Source organism: Chrysochloris asiatica, unplaced genomic scaffold (genome assembly GCF_000296735.1).
Source record: "Chrysochloris asiatica unplaced genomic scaffold, ChrAsi1.0 scaffold00053, whole genome shotgun sequence".
Taxonomy (NCBI): Eukaryota; Metazoa; Chordata; class Mammalia; order Afrosoricida; family Chrysochloridae; genus Chrysochloris; species Chrysochloris asiatica.
Genome location: NW_006408571.1, coordinates 9,340,007 through 9,362,070, shown reverse-complemented (window position 1 = coordinate 9,362,070; position 22,064 = coordinate 9,340,007). Strand labels below are relative to the sequence as shown.

Below are 22,064 nucleotides of genomic sequence, written 5' to 3'. Positions count from 1 at the left end.
ATTTCAGATTGAAAACGTTGGTAGAATTTTTCTATTTCCTTCTCACTGGCTTTAGTGGTTGGTGTGTACATTTGAATAATAGTGGTATTAACTGGGCTTCCCTGTAGGCGCATGGGTATTGTCCTATCACAGACAGCGTTGTACCTCATGACTGATCTGGATATGTTCTTTTTGACAATGAATGCATCTCTTTCCTCTTCAATTTATCATTCCCGGCATAGTAAACCATGAGGTTGTCAGATTCAAAATGGCCAATTCCAGTCCATTTCATCTCACTAATGCCTAAGGTATTGATGTTTATGCATGCCGTTTCATTTTTGACTACTTCCAATTTTCCCAGATTCATACTTCATACATTCTATGTTCCAGTGTTCAGTGGCTATTTCCAGCTGTTTCTCTTCATTTTGAATTGTGCCCCATCAGCAAATGAAGGTCCCATGGGTTTTTCTTCAATGGGCTTTACTCCATTTGCGTCATCAGGGTCAACTCTACTTTGAGGAGGAGCTTTCCCCAGTCGCATTTTGAGTGCCTTCCAACTTGAGGGACTCATTTTCCGGCACTATATCTGGCAGTGTTTCTCTGCTATTCATAAGATTTCAGTGACTAAATACTCGGAAGTAGTTCGTCACTCTTTCTTCCTCGTCTGTCTTCGTCTGGAAGCTCATCTGAAACTTGTCCACCATGGGTGACCTTGCTGGTATTTAAAATACCAGTGGCATAGCTTTCAGAATCACAGCAACTCACAAGCCACCACAGCAGTACAACAAACTGACAGACGAGTGGTGGACATCTGTTTTTAGCTAAGTTCTTTTTTTGGCATAGGAGCCTTTCTGGTTTTCTAGAGTAAGACTTCGGATTCATTGAGAAGAGAGGGTAACTTACTTGGCATTCCTTGACTTTTTATTGCTGTTAAGGGCCGTTGTGTTGGTTCTAACTCATATCAACCCTTCATAGGATTTCCAAGGAGTGGCTGGTAGCTCACCTTGTTTATTGAATCCTTGCTATGTACCAGTCATTTTGCATGCCTTTACTTAATCTTCCCAAGTAATCTAATGTTATAATAGCCACTTGACATATGAAGCTGAGTTAAACGCAGTTGAGTAACTTACCTAAGATTTGTTGTTGTTGTTGTTAAGTGCCTTCGAGTCGGTTCCGACCCATAGCGACCCTGTACAGGGTTTCCGAGGGTGTAAATCCTTACGGGAGTAGAAAGCCTCATCTTTCTCCCGTGGAGCAGCTGGTAGTTTCGAACTGCTGACCTTATGGTTCGCAGCCCGATTCGTAACCACTACGCTACCAGAGCTCCTATGATAAAGCGGTACCAGATAGCTGCGCTCTACCAGTATGCTAAAACATGTCTTTTCCTTACAAGCTTATTGACAGTCAGACAGAAACGCCTTCTTGGTTTACATGTTTGGAAAGAGGACTTTTGCTAAACCACAAACTAGATGACATTATATAAGTGATTAAAGATCAAAATTCATAATTCTAGAGTTTTTATTAAGAGTCCTTGAAAAATGTAGTTAGTTGGACCACCTGTATTTCTTGGGGGAAGTATCTCTTTAATCGCTGGTGAAATGAGAAAATAAGTATGATAGAAATCCAATTATATAAAAATGCTACCTTTTCGAAAACATTTTTCTCATCCTTTCAAAACCAGATCTCTATCACTGTGGAATAAAATGTCCCCTGTTGCTAAAAGCACAGATCAAATGTCTTACCCACTTTCTTCTCTTCACATTGTAGCATTTATACTACCAGCTAGTCCTAACACTTAGTGACTTGTCTTATCTTCTGTGTATGATTTCAGTTACTCTCATGGTGAAACGGTATAAAAGTATATTAATAGTTTCGATGTGTTGGTTGTCTGGTGTGGGCCTGTGGGATAGTGTACTGGACTGCAAGGCCAGTTTGAACTGCAACATTGGTGGTTCAAATTCACCATCCACTCCTTGGAAACTATACAGGGTCACTATGAGTCAAAACCAACTCGATGGCATTTAACAACAACATTTGTTGATTGTCTGCAATATGCCAAATACTGAATCAGTGTTTTATGAAGTAGGGATTGTTATTTCCATTATAAAGATGAGAAAAATAAAACTTAGAGAAGGTTAAGTAATTTGCCTAATATATTTTACAGCTTTTCAGTGGAAGGGCCATGAGTCTTACCATTTGGTTTTAGATCCAAAACCCATGGTCTTTTTTTTTTTGCAGATTAAAGAATTTATTTGATCATAAACTGTTAGTTTTCATCCACATTGACTTTTTTTTTTTTTTTGAAAGTGGTAACCAGCACATAGGTCACCAGTGTATAGAGCTTGTTTGGTGAATCTTCATCCTCATTACGTTTTCTGGACAACCGCACCCGGATATGTTACGGGATGTTCCTGATTCCTTTAGACCAGACAGCTTTGTTGAGCCCGATGTCAATGCTCACGTCTGGTGTTCCCATCTCCTTCATGACAAATTTCCGAATCTCTTTGAGACGCACGGGGCATGCGTCTTGAAGCCTACTCCCTGGATGTGCTTGTGAATGTTGATGGTGTGCTCTCTGGTCACCACTTCGTTGATAGCAGAAGGGCCCTTCTCGCCACCCTTCATTGTGGGAGCCATAGTGATGGGACCAGGTTGGAAAGCCCTCAGGGTCTTTTTACCACACACATACTGTATCTAGGCTTAAAGACACCTAGACCAGCTGCCCAGCTGCCTTCTGTATTATGTCTCTAATAGCTACACCAAGCAATTGCTTACCACCAGTTTCTGGGAATACACATTGATTACTTCCATATATTGAACTGAAAGAAAATTTATTTATTTATTTTTTCAGGGCTTCTTTCATTTCTTGGGGCCATTCAAAATAAAGATTATCTTTTTTTTACGTGGTGAAAATTTTAATGCCACCTGAAGTTCTGTTTCTGAGTGAAGCATCTCCGTTAATTTTTATTTTTAGAATTCAACTCCTTCCTGGTTGTTCATCTTTAGATAGCTTACACAAGTCCCTCTTAAAGTGTGTATGGAGTCCTGGTGTGATGCTTTCAGTTTAACAAGCTAGACTGCAAGGTCAGTTTGAACTGCAAAGTCAGCAGTTCAAGCTCACCAGCCATTCCTTAGAAACCCTATACAGGGTTGCTATGAGTTGGAACCAGCTCAATGGCACTTAACAACAAAAGTATGTATCGGTTCCTGTGTGGTATTATCATAAGATAAGTACTGGACTACAAGGTCAGTGTGAACCACAAAGTTTGTGATTCAAATTCACCATCCGTTCCTCAAAAACCCTATGCAGAGTTGCCATGAGTCGGAAGCAACTCAACAGCACTTAAAAACAAAGTGTGTATGTAGTCTTGGTGTGGTGCTGTAGGATAAGCATTGGACTGCTAATTGTAAAATCAGTAGTTCAAACCCACCAGCTGCTTGGAAACCCTATACAGGGTTGCTGTGAGTTGGAACCAAGTTGGTGGCACATAATAACAACAAAGTGTGTATGCCAGAGCTGAACTACATTTTTCTTTTGCTTTTTGGTTTCAAATAAGTTGTGTTAATTCCAGGTAGTACAGAATTCTGGGCATAATAACAAAGACCTAAGAGCAGCTCTGGCAGGATTCTGGGCTTGCTTTACTGACCACCCAGCGAAGATAGAACTAAAGAGATGGCCATTGTATGATTTCTTTTTCTTTCTTTTTTTTTTTTAAATAAACATTTATTCTTAAGTGTACAACAGGTTCTAAGACAACACTTCATTCTAACTATAGATGTCAAGAGATGTTCTAGCAGAGAATGGATGTTTAAACTGAAATGGAACCAAGGGTCACCATCACCTCAGTCACAAAGAACAGCTTATTCTTTGCCAGATTTCTTCATTCCACCTGTGGTGAAGGGGCCCTTCCCTGCGGCCTTGAGATTCTTTGACTCTTCTTTTTGTTTCTGTTTGAAAGCAATTATCTTCCTCATCCTTTCCTTGTTCTGTCACTTGGGTTGTGTCAGGGGCTTCTTGCCTGCCACCTTCACAGCCAACATGGTGCCTGCCACCCCTTCCCCAGATATGCTGTAGAACGCATAGTTGCTGCATTACATTTTTCAAAGAAGAAATAACCAACATATAGAACAGAGTGAAATTATCACTCCTGAAAGATTTTCCTACTAATATATATTTGTTTTTCTAGGGTGATACAATTCTGGAGACTGGAGAAGTAATTCCACCAATGAAAGACTTCCCTGATCAACATCACTGAAGATTACTTAAACATTTCAAAGGCTTTTGAGCCCAAGTTCTACATTACCATATTTATGGAATATATTTTCTGGAAAAGTAACTTTAATAAAGTAAACTTATACGTTTACTTTCAGAAATGGGTTGTCATATCTCTTCCAAAACATTGTTTAACTTGAAACCCTTTGATTCATTTAACATTAAGTAAAAATTCAATATGCAAAACAAATAATATGAGTGACTACTTGGTTCTGCTTATTTCTGAACTGGAAAACAGGATGTAATATTAAGTTGATATAAATTTTCTTTTACAATGTTTTAATCTGGTCTGAGGGAAATGCTGTGCAAAACAAATGTAAGAACAAAAAATCCCATACACTTCAGTTTTAAAGAAATCTTTCTGAGACATTTTAAAAGAAGTACTTTAGAAACAAACTCTCGATTGGAATGCAAGGATTCCATCTATGATACTCAAAGGCTGTCAGAACTAGGCTGCTGGTCTGAGTTTTGCCATATGAGACTGTAAGACAAAAATACCAAGATGTTGAAAACTAGTGTATGTTAGTGGTTTTATGGAGGGCAGAATTCTAGTGTGGCGCTGTAGGGTAAGCAGTGGACTGCTAATCAAACCCACCAGCCACTCCTTCGAATCCCTATGAAGGGTACCTACCAGTAGGAACCAACTCCATGGCACTTAACAGTAACAACATGGTGGCTCCATACTTTAAGCACTGGACTGCGAACCACAAGGTCAGCAATTTGAGCCTGCCAGCCGCTCTGCGGGAGACAGATGAGGCTTTCTGCTCCCGTGAAGATTTAAAAGCCTTATAAAGGTCACTATTGAGTGGGAACCCACTGGCGGCACTTAACAACAATGCAAAAAATTGGAAACTATGGTGTTTTATTTTTAAATCTAGAAAGGTTACATAAGCATGAGGTAGAGTTGTATTTGCAGAGAATTAAGTCTACAGGAATTACACATTTTCATTCATCCCGAAGATTCTGTCTGGGTATTCCTTCGCTAGCTGTCGTCGTGCAGCTACAGTGGAAGCATATATGACATATCCCCAGGAGAGTAACACGATGGCAAAGAGCAACTAAAAAAAAAGAGAGCGAGATAACCAAAATCAATGTGTGTGACACTCCTCCCACCCCTATCAAGTTACCGTATACATTTGCAAAGCTAGGAATTACAGTTCAAATTCTAACAAACCCGGATTCCAGACATACACCCATTAGCTCCTACGTAAGAAGCCGGAAGAGCCTGTCCTCCAGGAAGAGGCGGAGTCGAGGTGAGGGGGTGAAAAGCTTTAAATCGGGAATGGGTTTTGGAGTTTGCAGGCGTTCAAGAAATAGAAGGCCTCCCGCCAGTGGGCCCAAGGAATCGACACCGTGGAGCCCCACCAAACTCCGGGCCTACCATTGAATAAATCCAGTCCAGCGTGCGGCGATTCACTGGCTTCATGGTAAGGAAGCGACGGCGCTCCGCAGAAACTGGCGGAAGCTGCGGGCCTTACTGTAACTTCCCAGGCGGTGGCTACTGGGCGGCAGCGGCCATCTTTCACTCTGGCATGAACTCCCTCCCATTCGAGCCTTTCCCTTCGGCCTGGCTGCCTTCTTCCGCCCGGAGTCGGAGTCACATGACAGGGCCTAGCCCGCTTTCCAGGGAAAAGATGAAATAGATGAGAAAATACATTAAATATGCTTTTTATCCCCTAAAGAGATCGTTGTGCCTCGCCAGTCGGTCTTCTTTCCCATTGGGTTGCAGTACTAATGCAGGATAATGTCCCATCATGTGCATTTAATTTAAAATATAATCTACGTTTTGAATATTGTATTGGTTTCTGATACTGAAAGAAAACATTTTTCTCTCATCTATTTTCACATAATAGTGTTGTTGTTAAGTGCCTTCGAATTGATTACGCTTCATGGCTACACTGCATAGGGTTTCTGAGGAGCATCTGGTGGTTTGAACTGTAGGCCATGTGGTTCCCAGTCCAGTGCTGATCCAACTGTGCCACACCAGGAGGCTTCACATAATACAGGCGTTTGTATATTCAGCTGTGATGTAAACAATACTATTTTATATAACAAGTCTACTGTTTTATATTACAGTGAAGAGTCAAGGTGGGTATCCCTGTTAATTCAGTCCTTCTAGAAACGTATAGTTTCTGAGAACCCAAGAGCTTCTTGATAATAATGATATTCCTAAGAAGAAATTCATGGCAAGAATCATCTGGCGTAATTCATAGGCAATCAGCCAGTGTTTTGTTCACCTGTAAAATGGGACGGTTGTTGTTAACGTGCTGTGGAGTCGGTTCCGACCCTGTACAGGTTTTCCGAGGCTGTAAATCTTTACAGGAGCAGAAAGCCTCATCTTTCTCCCGCGGAACAGCTGGTAATTTCGAATTGTTAACCATGAGTTTAGCAGCCCGATTGGTAACTATGGCTCGGTAGAGGGCGGCCATTGTTGTAGGCTGGGGGTGGAGAATGTCAGGCCTGCAGGCCTCATAAGGCCCTCAAAATCATTTGGTCTGGCCTTGCCAAGGCATCCACAGTTCCAGCCATAGCATTGGTGGTATTAAGTGCAGTAGAGTCGGTTCCGACTCATAGCGACCCTCTATAGGATTTCCAGGTGCCATTAGTGCGCTTGAACCACTGACCTTGCGGAACTGACCTTGAGGTTGAGTGCTTATAATACGGCGCCACACCATCACATTGTTTGGTAAAAAAATTAAATGTTTTACCAAATATAGTAGGCTAATTTTTAAATTGATAATTTTGTATGGCCCGAGAATGATGTAAATATCCAAGAGTCTCTTAGCCCGGAAAAAATGTCCCACCCACCCACCATCTTGGGAGTCCTGGTGTGGCGCCATAGAATAAGCAGTCAGCGGTTCAAACTAATAAGCGGGTTCTTGGAAACCTTTTACAGGGTCACTAATGAGTCGGAACCGACTCAACAGCACTTAACAACCACCCCTGTTTTAGGCTGACTTTCCAAATTTGAGGGAAGTGGACAGGGAGGAAGTCGTTCTTTGTAAGAAAAGCCTATCTCTTTGGGGGAGAGTTCAGGGCCTTTTGCTAAGGCTGGACCGGTTTTCCTCACATTGGAGCAGATAGAGGCTGTATAGAATACTGGTTGCTTTTGGCTTTGGAGCCCCTTCGAATCCCCATGTTATTTACGAGCTGTGCAACTGTGGTCAAGTCACTTCCTTATTAATAGTTTGTATAAAGTAGACAATTTTAAGTAGCTTAACCCTGAGTTTGGACACGTTCCAATGACATCAAGCTAATACATTGTCTAGTTTTGTGTCCGAACATAAATTGCTGCGTCAGTGTCTTTAAGCTCCATCAAGTCAATGCTGATAAACAGCGACCTTCTCTGGGTTTTCCAGAGCTGCTGGTGGGTGTGAGCCACCGACTTTGCAGTTAGCAGTCCAATGCTTATTCTACAGCGTCACACTAGGACCTCCGGCCATTAATAATAAGAATAATCATGATAGGGATTTCTGCCCAGATGATCACATTTCTCATGCCTAGATTGGAGAGGTGGGGGAAGGGCCTAGTAGCTGGCTTAAGCACACCAAGACCTGCCTTCACGATCCGCGCCTTTCTAAGGCGCATGCGTTTAGAAAGCGGGTGGAGTGTTTTGATACGCCTGGGGCTGTGGGCGGGGTTAGCTTGCCAACTCCGCCTCCAAGCTGCCATTGGTGTTAAATACTTTACGTCACAGGGGTCGCAGCAGCCGCCCGGGTCTCCGCTGTCTCGCGAGGAGGGTGAAGCTCCCCCGCCCTCTCCGGCTCCTGACGGTAGGCGGAGAAGTCGCCGGGTACGCCTTCGCGGATCCTGCCGTCACCGGCCCAGCTATCTGGGGCGTCAGGAGCTAGCCACGAGCGCCCCAGCCGGGCCTGCACCAGCATCTTCTGAGGTGAGTGGAATCGGGAACAATGGGGCATGGGGGTCGAAAGGGCTGAGGGAGGCCCAGTGCCGTGGTCTTGGCCTGCAGGGCCTCTGGGGCCTCCGTGTGGCCGGGGGTCCCGGCGGGCAGGTGGGCAATTCTTAGGGGCACCTGTAGATTTGTTCTGGTGTGCTGGTGAGGGTTATGTTTTGAAGGAAGAGCTCCAGAGAGGTGCGAGCTGAGTACTGAAAAGAACCTGGTCTTGAAAATAACCGCCGAATCGTGACATCTACACTGACGGGGGTGTGACCTTGGTCAAGTCACCTAACCTCTCTGAGTCTGGCTGTAAAATGGGAATAACTGTATTAGTTTGCTGTATTGTGTACAAGAGCCCTGGTGACGAAGTATTTAAATGATGGACTGCTATGTGGAACCCACCACCAGATCCCCCCGAGAAAGATCTAGTAGTCTGTTTCTATAAAGGTGACAGCCTTGGGATTCCTCTGTCCTACAGGGTCGTTATGAGTCGTAGTTAACCGGCTGCCAGTGAGGTCTGGGTTTATGTCGTGCACGAGATAGATCCTGGATCGGGTCAGTTCTCACCCGGGGAAGCAGCTCTTTGACTACTGGAGCTGTCTGTCCAGTATTTTGCGTTCTGGGCTGAGATCACCTGCCTGTAACTTCTTCAGTCAGGGCAGCTTTTCTCGTGGGCTGCCAGGGGACAGTACTGACATAAAGCAGATAGTGATTTCAGAGGAAAAGTAAGTAGAGTGTATGTAAGATTCTTTAGGATGAGTTAAGAACCAATAACTCAAGTTTAAGCTGAGATTTAAAAAAAAAAAAAAAAAAAAAATCAGTACAAAGTTGTACAGTCAGCCAGAACAATCAGCTTATCTGGAATGAATGAGTTTAGAGAAAAATGCTCCCCAACCAATTATTTTTGGTACTGGCATGTACAGTAAATTTAGTAGGATCTAGTCAATAAATCTTGTAACTTCCATATCATGTTTTGGAACTGGAGATTAAACTGAAGTTTAGAAAGGTTCATTAAAGTGACAACAAGTGGAACCCAGATTATTTTGCCTATTTGGAGGTGTCTTTCTATTTTATCTATTTTTGAACTCTTTGACTACCTGGCCTAGATATGTTAAATACAATCATTAGATAATGTATGACGATTGTTTAGTAATAATCTGGTTTTAGCTACCATCTTGGCTCAGTCATTGAAATCAAACCATTTATGGGTAGCGGATACTACCAAAATTAGCTTTTCCACATAACTAGGGGAAAAGTGTTGAGTTCTTAAAAACAAACACATATAAACAAAAAAATAAAGTCAGTTTCCTATGAAAATAAGAGTGTGCTGTTTGTGCCATCCTAGTGTAGTGCTGTGTAGGGTAAGCGCTCGCAAGGTCTGAGATTTAAGCTACCCAACTGCTGCTCCTCGGAAACCGTATTCAGGGTTGCTGTTGGTGGTGGTGGTAGTGATGTGCCATGGAGTCGGTAGGAACTAATTCAGTGGCACTTAATAACAAGTGTTTGCACGGAATAGCTCTCCAGACAACGACCTTTTCAGATGAGTACTGCTGTTCACCCCATTCTAGAAATTGGAAAATACAAGGCTTTGAGAAGTTAAATAACTTCTTCCAGGTCACACAACTAGTAAGTGACAGTGATTTTCAACTTTGGTATGCATTAGAATTAGCATCCCTCTTACAAATGTAAACAGGTGATTAAATTTATATACAGTGATACTTTAAGGAATGCCATAGTAGGAAGACAGCTTTTATTGTTCTGTGTTTTTACTTTACAGTTTTCTTTATGTCCAGTTTATGACCTTCTTTATCTTCCCCCTTCCATTTTCCCTAGAAAATGCTTATTGATTACTTGAAATTCTCCCAGATTGTCTAAATGAAAGATTCTTACCTTACCCTGTTCAAGCCAGCAAATATTAAGATTTAGGGAAAGCAGGTTTTTGGCTGCCTCAGCTTATCCTAAAGACAGAAAAATTTATTTCTAATTTGGGAAGAAGTTTTAGAAGTTTAATCAGAAGAACTGATTAATGTTCTCATTTTTGGGGAAACTAATTGGTAGTCCTAATTCTTAGAGTTAAAAGTCCTGGTCGCATAGTGGATTCCGAGCTGGGCAGCTAACTGACAGAGTTGGAATCTACCAGTCGCTCCTCAGGAAGAATATGAGGCTTTCTATTTGTGTAAAGGTTTATAGCCTTGGAAACTATTTAGGGTCATAATAAGTCAGAACCGACTCGGTGGCACACAACCCCCACCACCAGTCCCTAGAGTACTAAGGTATAAGGTACTCTGAGGACTTAGGAGTTGAAGTCTATTCAACAGCAGTGGATTTAACAGATTAGGGGTAAAGCAACTTTTTTTCACAGGCTTCTTCACCAACCTGAAGCACAAAATGTCTACCACCGGATCAGCCTTTCCTGACCAAAATAAAAAAGTGTTAATTTGTTTTGTAGTCATCTGTGTTTTATGCCTTAATTTGTGGGGTTTTTTTAAGCACAGATTTGAGATATACTTTAAATTCCATAAAGTTCACCTGTTTAAAGCAATGGTTTTAGGTATATTTACAGAGTTGTGCAAACTATAGCCATAATCTAATTTTACAACATTTTCATCATCTAGAAGAAAACCTTGTCCTAACTCATCAACTCCCCACACCTGATCACTGCCCTAGACAGCCATCAATCTACTTTCTATAGCCTTTCTAATATTTTTTTTACTATGGATATTTATTACAAACAAAAGCATGAGATCTTTGGTCTTTTGTGACTGTTTTCTTCCAGTTTCATAATGAAAAGGCTCATCCGTGTTGCATGTACCAGTCCTTCTGAGATGTCTCTGGGTTGACTCAACACTCCAGCTTTGCAGATAGCCCACACAGACTTGGGTTCAAATCCTCCCTCATTCCCTCACTAATTGAGCAAATTACTTGATCTAAAACAAATCTGTAATTGTAAATCCCTTTGCTTTGTTAAATAATATTCTACTATACAGATGTGGTTATGAATTGGGCTGCGAACCGTAAGGTCAGAAGTTTGAAACTACCAGCTGCTCCTAAGGAGAAAGATGAGGCTTTCTACTCCTGTAAAGATATACCGCCTAGGAAACAGGGTCACTGTGAGTCGGAACCGATTCCACGGCACTTAACCATACAGATATACCGGAGTCCTGGTGTGGCGCTATGGGGTAATGCATCAGACTGCAAAGTCATTTGAACTGCAAGGTCGGTGGTTCAAGCTTACCAGTCGCTATAGGTTGGAATCGACTCGACAACACTTAACAACAACAACATACAGATATACCACATTGATCCATTCATCAGTTAGTGAAATTTTTCAATTTTGGGCTGTTTGAATAAAGCTGTTATAAACATTTCATGTACAAGTTTTTGTATGGACATATATTTTCCTTTCTCTTGGGTAGAGAAAGTGGACTTTCTGGGTCATATGGTAATTGCTTCGTTTTACCAAACATTTTGGTTTTAGTATATTTAGTGTTTTTGAAGGGGTAGTTCATCAATTTGATGATCTTATATGCATTGCCATTGTTTAACATTTCTGACAACTGCCATTCTTTGTAGCTAAAGACATTCCAGTGTAGCAATACAAAGCAAAACTCTTAATTTATTTGGTCTTTGTACCTGTTGTGGACGTTGCCATTCATTCTTGGTTGTTGTTGTTCGGTGCAGTTGAGTCAGTTCCTATTCATAGCAACCCTATGCATAATAGAACAAACCTGCCAGGTCCTGCGCCATCCTCACAATCATTGTTGTACTTAAGCTGATTGCTTCGACCAGTCCGTCTTGTTGGAGGTCTTCCTCTTTTTCTCGACTCTCCACTTTACCAAGCATGATGTGCTACTCCAGGGACTGATCCCTCCACATAGTCTATCGAAGGTTATGAGAGATGAAATCTTGCTATCTGGATTATAAGGAGAATTCTTGTCTATATTTCTTCCAACATTAATTTGTTTGTTCTGGTAGTCCTAGGCACTTTTAATATTCTTCTCCAACACCATAATTCAAATGCTTCGATTCTAACATGGCCTTCCTTATTCATTGTCCAACTTTCACATGCATTTGGGGCTACTGAAAATACCATGTTTTGGGTCAGGCACTCCTTCGTTCTCAAATGAGCATCTTTGCTCTTAAATGCTTTAAGGAAGTTTTTTGCAGCAGATTTGATTTCTTCACTGCTGCTTCCAAGAGTGTAGATGACATAGTGAATCCAAGTTTTAATCTTTTCTCCATTTATCATGATGTCATTTATTGGTCTCATGGTGAAGATTTTCACTCTCTTTACATTTAGGTGCAGCCCACACTGAAGGCTATTATCTTTGATCTTCATCAGTTGGTATTTTAAGTGCTCTTCAATTTCAGCAAGCAAGGTTGTATCATCTGCATATTGCAGATTGTTAATGAGTCTTCCAATCCTGATGCCATGTTCTTTATATAATTCAGCTTCTCATATCATTTGCTCAGCATACAGATTGAATCACTATGATAAAAGAATACAACTCTGGTGCACATCTGTCCTGATTTTAAACCATTCAGTGTCCCTTGTTCTATTTAATCGAACTATGTCTTGGTCGATGTACAGGTTCCTCATGAGTGTAGTTAATACCTGTTCTTTATAGTGTTGGCCACAGTTGAAAGCCTTTGCATAGTCAATAAAACACAGATAAACAGCTTTCTGGTATTCTCTGCTTTCAGCTAAAATCCATGTGACGTCAGCAGTGGTAGCCCTGTTCCACATCCTGTTCTGAATCTTAACTTGAACTTCTGGAAGTTTTCTGTCAATGCACTGTTGCAGTTGTTTTAAGTTATCTTTAATAAAATTTTACTTGCATGTGATATTGCTGATAATTGATGATTTCTGCATTCTACTGGGTCACCTCTCTTTTAAATGGGTATAAATACGGATCTCTTTCAGTCAGTTGGCCAGGTAACTGTCTTCCAAATTTCTTGGTATGGATGAGTGAGTGCTTCCAGTGCTGCATCAGTTTATTGATTGTATTCCATCAGTTCCCGGAGCCTTGTTATTTACCAATAGCTTTAATGCACCTTGGATTTCTTTTCTGACATCCATTTTGGTCTTTTCCTGCTTCCTTATATTCTTAATAATCTTTTGTTCCTATATGTTCTTGATGTCATCCCACAACTCTTCTGTTCTTTGGCTATTAGTGTGTTATGCATCATATCTGTTCTTGAGATCAGGTGGGATATGTTCAAGATCATATTTTTTCTTTCATGGATTTGTTTTAATTTTTTTCAGTTTCAATATGAACTTGCATATGAACAATTAATCATCTGTTTCACAGTCTGCCCCTGGTCGTCTTTTGGCTGGTGATATGGAGCTTTTCCACTGTCTCTTCCCAAAGATGTACTGAGTTTGATTTCTGTGTGTGCCATCTGGTGACATCCATGCATATAGGTGTCTTTTTTGTTGTTGTTTTTTTTTTTAAATATTTGCAATAAGTAAGTCATTGGTCTTGCAAAATTTTATCATGCTATCTCCGCATTGTTTTTATCACTAAAGCCGTATTTTCCAACTACTAATCCTTACTCTTTGTTTACACCCTGCACATTCCAATCTTCAGTAATTGTCAGTACATCTTGATTACACGTTTGATCAATTTCAGACTGAAGAAATTGGTAGGATTCTTCAGTTTCATCATAATTGAATTTAGTAGTTAGTGTGTAAATTTTAATAATAGTGGTATTAACTGGTCTTCCTTGTAGGGATATGTATATTACCCTATCACAGCATTATACTTCAAGATAGACCTTGGAATGTTCTTTTTGATGAATGCGATACCATTCCTCTTAAGTTTGTCATTCATAGCATTATAAAGCAATATGATTATCAGATTCAAAGTGGCCAATACCAGTCCATTTTCACTAATGCATAGGATATCCATCTTTATGCATTACATTCCGTTTTGACAACTTCCCATTTTGCTAGATTCATAGTTTGTACATTCTGTGTTTCGATTATTAATAGATGTTTACAATTGAAGGTCCCAAAAGCTTTACTCTATTCCAGTCATCACAGTCAACTCTACTTTTAGAAGGCAGTTCTTCCCAAGTCTTGTTTTGAGTGTCTTTCAACCTGAGGGACTCATCTTCTATATTCGGGTTCTATTCACAGTGTTTCTTTCAGTAGTCAATATTCTGGTGCTATCCTCTCCTGTCATCTTCCTCATCTGTCTTAGACTGGAAGCTCACCTGACGCCTGTCTACCACAGGTGACCCTGCTGATATTTGTTGTTGTTGTTAAGTGCCTTTGAGTCAATTTAGACTCTTAGTGACCCTGTATAAGTTTTCCGAGGAAAAACTGGTAGGTGTGAACCACTAACCTTATGGTTAGGAGTCCAGTGCTTATCCTACAGTGCCACACCAGGACAGGTGGTATTTAGCCCTACGCTAAACAGGTGTGGCACTGTAGAATCAGCACTGAACAGGTAATCTTAAGATCAGCATTTCAAACTCACCAGCCTTTCTCAGAAATCCTATGTCAGGGTGATCTGAGCGCAGACCGATTCAGTGGCCCACAACAACAAAGTTAGAATTCTATTTTTTAGAAAACCACACTTAGTTAAGATTTTATTTTATATGAACGTCAAGTTTACTTCTTAATAAATTTTTTCAATAAATTCATGCTGTGATCTGAAATGTTTAGTAAACAGTAAAATTCTATATTGCAAAGAAACAAATTAAGATAAAGTGTTTGTTGTTGTTGTTTGTTGTTAAGTACCGTGGAGTCGGTTCCGACTCATAGCGACCCTGCACAGGGTTTCTGAGGCTGTTAATCTTTACGGGAGCAGAACACCTCATCTTTCTCCCGTGGAGCAGCTAGTAGTTTCAAACTGCTGACCTTGCGGTTCACAGTTCGATTCGTAACCACTACACTACTAGAGCTCCTTAAGATAAAGTGTAATCATTTTAAATCAGTCCTGTTTCATAGATACAGTTTTTGATTTAAATTAAATTTAACTGGTAGTTGCTACTCTGCTTGATCTAGTACAAAAGTTAAAAATTTAGTCTTTATGTTTACAGAGATAGTTTTAGGTGAAACCTGGTCTTCAGTCGAGGTCTTCTGGTTATCTCTCGTTCCCTGCCTATACTTCTCCACCCCTTCCCTCCAACCCATGCATACTGTGTCTGATACTGTGTTTGTATTGTTGTCAGTTGCCATCGAGTTGGTTCTGGCTCATAGGGACTCTACATTGTTGTTGTTAGGTGCCATCAAGTTGGAACCAACTTATGGCATAGTGACCTTATGCACAGCAGAACAAAACACTGCCCGATCCTGGGCCAACCTCACTATTGTTGCCACGCTTGAGTCCATAGATGCTGCTACTTGGCCAATCAAAACACTACTTAGTCCTGCACCATCCTCACAATTATTCCTATGTTTGAATCCATTGTTGTAGCCATTGTGTATATCCATCTTGTTGAGCATCTTCCTTTTTGTCTCGGACCTTCGTATTTACCAAGCATGATACGCTTCTCCATGGACTGGTCCTTCCTAATAATATGTCCAAAGTACATGAGACTAGGTCTCTCCATCCTTTGAAGGAGTATTCTGATTGTGTTTTTTCTAAGACAAATTTGTATTTCTACTGATTTAAGAGGTTAAAAATACTGTTAGGGAGTAATGCTGTGACATTTATACACAATCAAAGTTTTAGAGTTTAAGTGTATTAGCAAAAAATCAATTAGTCTTACATATAATTCTAGTGATCTTCTTGTGAAGGATCACAGCCATTAGGGAACACAGCGCTCCTCAGGAGCATGTGGTGTCACCATAGTCAGAATCGACTCAGCAGCAACTGATTTTTCGAACCTATTAAATGTTTAAGACAGTGATGATGTTTTGCATTTCCAACCTTGAAAATAATGTAATTGCTGAAGAAATGTTTGTCTAGCATTAATTGATTCCCGATTAACTTACTACTTTGAGAAAGCAAAGATGCCTTGTTGTTGTTAAGTGCTGTTGAGTTGGTTCCAACTCATAGACCCTGTTGTATTGGGCTTCCAAGGAATGGTTGGTGAACTTGAACCACTTTACAGCTAGCAATCCAGTGCTTATCCTACAGTGACACACCAGGACTCCTTAGATAAGCAAATGTAATTTGAAAACTTGATGATGTACTTTTATGTAACACTCACAGATTTTTGTTGTGAGTTTTCTTATAATTTGGGTAAGGCCAAATAAATATACATTGTTTAGAAAATGACAGTTCTATTATGTGATGAAGTTGACAGCAGTTGCCCAGTGGTGGAAGAGATGTGGAGAGAAAAATAGTAGGCCTAGAGAATAGAAAGGAAGAAAATACTGTGTAATGTCTAAAAAATAATATATAGGTTTTTTATATTCTGTTGAGTTTGTTCCAGCTGTGGGCGACCCCATGTGCACGGAGTAGAACTGTTGCAGAGGGTTTCCAAAGCTGTGACCTTGCGAAAGCAAATAGTCACGTCTGTCTTCTGAGCCATCTTCGGATGGATTTGAATCACCAACCTTTCAGTTGAGTGCTTAGCCATTTGTACCAGTCAAGGACTTCTAGAGGCCAAAATGTAATTCATGTGTATTAAATTTCAGCTCTTGCAAATTCATTTTGTAAGTTATGGGGCAATGTCAACTAATATCTTAAAGAAGGAGAAATGATAAGATCCTTAATTTCAGGATTTCCCATGGTTTGACTCTTTCATTAAATAAAAAGCTAAAGAAGGCTTTTAAGGGATACTTAAAGGAACTAGTGATTAACTGATGATAATACTGAGTTAGTAATATCATTATTGTTAAGTGTTGTCAAGTCGGTCTCTGCTCATAGCGACTGTGTATAAGGTTTCCAAGGAGTGTCTGATGGGTTTGAACTGACGACCTTACAGTTCAAACTAACCTTATGGCTCAGCTTATCCTACAGTGCCACACCAGTACTCCACAGTTGAGTGCTTTCACATTTATTTCATTTAATTGTAACTAAGGGATATCTCACTAAAAGCTTTTTAGAACTTTTTTTGAAAGTCGGTGGTGGTGGTCATGTGCCATTGAATTGGTTCCAACTCATAGCGACTCTGCATAGAGTTTCCAAAGCTCATCTTTCAACCACAGAGTGACTGGTAGATTTGAACTGCTGACCTTATGGTTAGCAGCCCAGCTCATAACCACCACTTTACCAGGGCGCCTTTTCTTTTCTTTTCTTTTCTTTTTTTTTTAAATTAAATGTTTTTATTTTGGATTGAGTGAAAGTTTACAGGGCACATCATCAGCTTCACATTCAACCGTTCATATAGCTTGTTTCATTACATTGATTATTATCCCCTCCATATATCATCAGTTAACAGTGTTTCTCTCTATCCTCTTTAGCTTTTTTTTTTTTTTTTGGATGGGGGGGAGGGGGGCTTGCCTTATTGGAATTTACAGTCTCGGCTTTTAGGGAAGGTTTTTACATTTGTCTGTGGATATCCAGGGCTCATGTATGAGATTACTAACGAGCATTACTGAATAATCAGATGAGGGACAGTTTGCTATGTCTACTAGGTAGCTAGAGTCTGATCCTCAGAGCCTATGGTTTGGACGGTCAACAACGCTTGGGCAGGGCGCCGTTTCTTGAAAGTATATATATATACAATATATATCACTAATAGAACAAACTAGTAGTCTATATTGTTGGGGACAGATATGAGGGGGGGCTTCAAAAAATTCATCGAAAAATTCCATTATCTTTTAATTTTATTTTCCACCAACTTTTTCAAGGTTCCTCAGATGACTGAAAGGTATAAAGCATAAATAGGAATAGCACCAAATGAAGACTGTGGTATTTTTGTTTTCTAGAATATGGTAGGAAGGCAAAAGGATGGATGGTGGTATATTAGCTAAATTTCTAATACTTTATTTTTGAAAATCTGAAATAAACTTGAGAAATGTTAGTTAAATCTGAGTGGTGGATACATGGGCGCTTGGTGTATTTGGCATTTTGTATATTTGAAATATTTGTTAGTTAAAATATTGTGCACATTTTCTAAGAGCTTTTTACATTTCTACAAGCCCTGTGAGCCAGATTTTATTATTGAAATATAATTAATATTCTTTTATCAGATTACTGATAACGTTTCTTTCCTTTTTACAGATAATGGCATCAGCTGCTAAGGATTTTAAAATGGACAGCTTTTCACCTAAAGCTGGCACTAGCAAATTGCAACAGACAGTACCAGCTGATGCATCTCCTGATTCGAAGTGTCCTATATGCTTGGATAGATTTGATAATGTTTCTTACTTAGATCGCTGCCTACATAAATTCTGTTTTCGCTGTGTACAGGAGTGGTCAAAAAACAAAGCTGAATGTCCATTGTGTAAACAGCCCTTTGATTCTATTTTCCATTCTGTGAGGGCAGAAGATGACTTCAAGGAATATGTCCTAAGGCCTTCATACAATTTTGCCACACCTGATGTTCGACGATTTCGCTACCGTACAACTATGACAAGGGACCGAAATACTGTTTATTCACCCAGTACTGTGAATAGAAGAACAACAACTCCACCAGATAGTGGAGTACTGTTTGAAGGGTTAGGCATTTCAACAAGACCCAGAGACGGTGAAATTCCACAATTTATGAGACAGATTGCAATAAGGAGACCTGCTGCTGGAGATGAAAGATCTTCGCGGAAGATTCAAGAGCAGGATATTATTAATTTTAGACGAACTCTCTATCGTGCTGGTGCTCGTGTTAGAAATATTGAAGATGGTGGCCGCTACAGGGATATTTCAGCTGAATTTTTCCGTAGAAATCCGGCTTGCCTTCACAGATTAGTTCCCTGGTTAAAACGTGAACTTACAGTTCTTTTTGGAGCTCATGGATCTTTGGTGAATATTGTCCAACACATCATCATGAGTAATGTTACTCGTTATGACTTGGAAAGTCAGGCATTTGTGTCTGACTTAAGACCATTTTTACTTAATCGGACTGAACATTTTATCCATGAATTTATCAGTTTTGCCAGGTCTCCTTTTAACATGGCAGCCTTTGACCAGCATGCTAATTATGATTGCCCTGCTCCTTCATATGAAGAAGGCAGCCATTCTGATTCTTCAGTTATAACCATATCTCCAGATGAAACGGAGACCCAAGATCTAGATATGAATGTAGCCACTGTTAGTCAGGCACCGTGGGATGATGAGACTCCAGGACCATCTTACTCAAGCTCAGAACAAGTACATGCTGCCATGTCTTCCCTCGTAAATACTTCTGACAGTTCGGATGAAGAGCTTGTAGCAGGAGGAACCACATCTCAGATACAAGGAGCACCAACCAATGAGGACCTAAATAATGACAGCGACTCTTCTTCAGATAACTGTGTCATTGTTGGATTTGTGAAACCACTAGCTGAGAGAACCCCAGAACTTGTTGAACTGTCTTCTGATTCTGAGGAGTTAGGCTCTTATGAGAAAATGGAGACAGTGAAGGCACAAGAACAAGAGCACTCTTACAGTTCTGGTGATAGCGATGTTAGTAGATACTCATCTCCACACTCTGAACTTGGGAAGGATGAGCACGAAAATAAAGGTCATTGTGATTCCGGTACAAGAATGAAATCAAAGAAGGAAGAGAAACGATCCACATCATCATCATCTCCCAGAGACCTGAGTTCATCTGTGAGAGGAGACAGACTATATTCCCCACATAACCATAGACATAGAAAAAGAGGAAGGTCAAGAAGTTCAGATTCATGTTCTCAGAGTAGAAGTGGGCACGATCAGAAGAATCGTAGAAAGCATCATGGTAAGAAAAGAATGAAAAGCAAACAATCCAGAAGCAGAGAGAGCAGCAGACCTAGAGGCAGACGAGACAAAAAGAGATCAAGAACTAGAGATAGTAGTTGGTCAAGAAGAAGCCAAACCCTGTCTCTAAGTAGTGAAAGCACAAGCAGATCAAGGTCTCGTAGCAGTGATCATGGTAAAAGAAGATCACGAAGTAGAAATAGAGATCGTTATTATTTAAGAAATAATTATGGAAGCAGATATAAGTGGGAATATACTTATTACAGTAGAAACAAGGACAGGGATGGTTATGAATCCTCTTATAGGAGGCGAACTCTGTCCAGAGCTCATTATTCTAGACAATCTTCAAGTCCAGAATTTAGAATTCAGTCCTTTTCTGAAAGGACAAATGGTAGGAAGAAAAATAATCACAGTGAAAGGAAATATTACTACTATGAAAGGCACAGATCAAGGAGCCTGTCTAGTAACAGATCAAGGACTGCATCAACAGGGGCTGATCGAGGGAGAAGTGAAAAGCCTGGAGGGAAACGAAAATATAAAACACGGCATTTGGAGGGTACTAACGAAGTGGCTCAACCATCCCATGATTTTGCTTCTAAAGTAAAGGACAGTCATTGTCAAAAGTCTTCCTCAAAATTAGATGGAAACTACAAAAATGAGAGTGACAGTTTTTCAGATAGCCGATCATCAGACAGAGAAACAAAGCACAAGAGGAGAAAAAGGACTCGGAGCCTGAGTGTAGAGATAGTTTATGAAGGGAAAGCTACTGATACAACTAGACATCATAAAAAGAAAAAGAAGAAACATAAGAAGAAGCATAGAAAACACCATGGAGATAATGCTTCACGGTCTCCAGTTATAATTACCATTGACAGTGATAGTGATAAAGATTCTGAAGTAAAGGAAGATCCAGAATATGTCAGTAGCCGTCCTCAAGACCCTGTACAAAATGAGCTTTTGGCTCCTTCCTTGGATCCATTTGAAAATAAAGATGTAGTTACAATAGAAGATGACTTTGGTATCTTGGACAAGGAATGTGATATCACTACACTTGCTAACAACTTAGATGATCCCAGCAAAACTGTAACTGATATTTCACCACAGGCATCTTCAACTGAACAAACCCTTGATGTAAGAGAAGAGAGCATCTTTGTCTCTGACTTGGAGAACCAGCCGAATAACGTATCTGTTCACACTGAACCATCAAGGCAGTTACCATCTCCACGGACATCATTGATGTCAGTGTCTCTTGGTAGAGACCATGCCATTTCTTAAAGCTGCCAAAGCATCTCAATGAGAATCCTGACGGTATAAAAGGAAGGAAAGAAAAAGAACTGTGTCATCTGCTACAGTCTATTTAAAGATGACTCTCGAAAACTATTTTCCCCTTAAAATATTGTGTTTTCTGTGTTAAAAATTTGTTTTTTTAAAAAAAAAAAAAGCATTTTGTTTGTTCAAAAGGTATGTGAGTCCACCCTCAGAGATATGCACTTTTAAGTGAAGAAAATGATGTTGCTAGCAGTTTATTTAAAACTTGGGCTCCTTTTTAAATAAAAAATATAAATTTTAGAAGTTATTTCATAAAGCCATATGGTATTGACATATTTTTAAAGTAGTCAATGAGTATTTTTGAATTTTTTTTTTTTTTTCTGAGAGTTATTCTGGAAATGTGTTATAAGCTAGGGGAAGGAATCCCTTTTGACAGTCTTTATTTTTCTTCTTAAAAAATTTGTATGGATCCAAAACCATTTCTTCAGGCTAAATTGAGGCATTTGGGATCTGCACAGTTTATCTTGACATTTACCAGAAGAAAAATTAAAACATTTCCTTTATATACTTGTTTATCTGGACTGCCAGTAAAACAAATGTGTATTCAGCTAAAGAAAAAAAATAATAAAACAGCAACACTTTAAAACAATAATCAAAATTTTTCTTGAAGTATTGCTTTTTGTTGATTAAATCCTTCAGTGGAGTTAAAATATAACAGCTAAGGATATCATTCTCTCATAAATAAAGAATTTCAGGTGATCTGCATTTAACCTCAAATTTTTAATAATTGTTCTTAAGTCTGATAATAAAGAATATCTTACTTGCTTTTTATCTTTAGTAAAATAGAGTTGTAGCATTTGTTGTTAGG

General features: G+C 39.8%; 2 protein-coding genes across 5 annotated transcripts in view; both read left to right on the top strand.

The window, feature by feature from the left end:
- The window catches only part of NDUFB6 (NADH dehydrogenase (ubiquinone) 1 beta subcomplex, 6, 17kDa), a 15,859-nt gene extending 11,624 nt beyond the window's left edge, over positions 1–4,235 (top strand). For all 3 annotated transcript variants that reach the window (XM_006863021.1, XM_006863020.1, XM_006863019.1), the window contains one exon: positions 4,167–4,235. In XM_006863021.1, coding sequence (XP_006863083.1) covers positions 4,167–4,235 — 69 coding nt within the window. The remainder of the gene's footprint in view (positions 1–4,166) is intronic.
- Positions 4,236–5,482: 1,247 nt separating this feature from the next.
- Positions 5,483–22,039, top strand: TOPORS (topoisomerase I binding, arginine/serine-rich, E3 ubiquitin protein ligase). 2 transcript variants are annotated; one of them, XM_006863017.1, is made up of 3 exons: positions 5,483–5,679; positions 7,950–8,144; positions 18,278–22,039. In XM_006863017.1, the coding sequence occupies exons 1-3, from the start codon at positions 5,677–5,679 to the stop codon at positions 21,200–21,202; spliced, it is 3,123 nt and encodes a 1,040-aa protein (XP_006863079.1). In that variant the 5' UTR covers positions 5,483–5,676; the 3' UTR covers positions 21,203–22,039. The 2 variants fall into 2 exon arrangements, with proteins under 2 accessions (XP_006863079.1, XP_006863080.1); XM_006863018.1 differs by lacking the exon at positions 7,950–8,144.
- Positions 22,040–22,064: the final 25 nt, after the last annotated feature.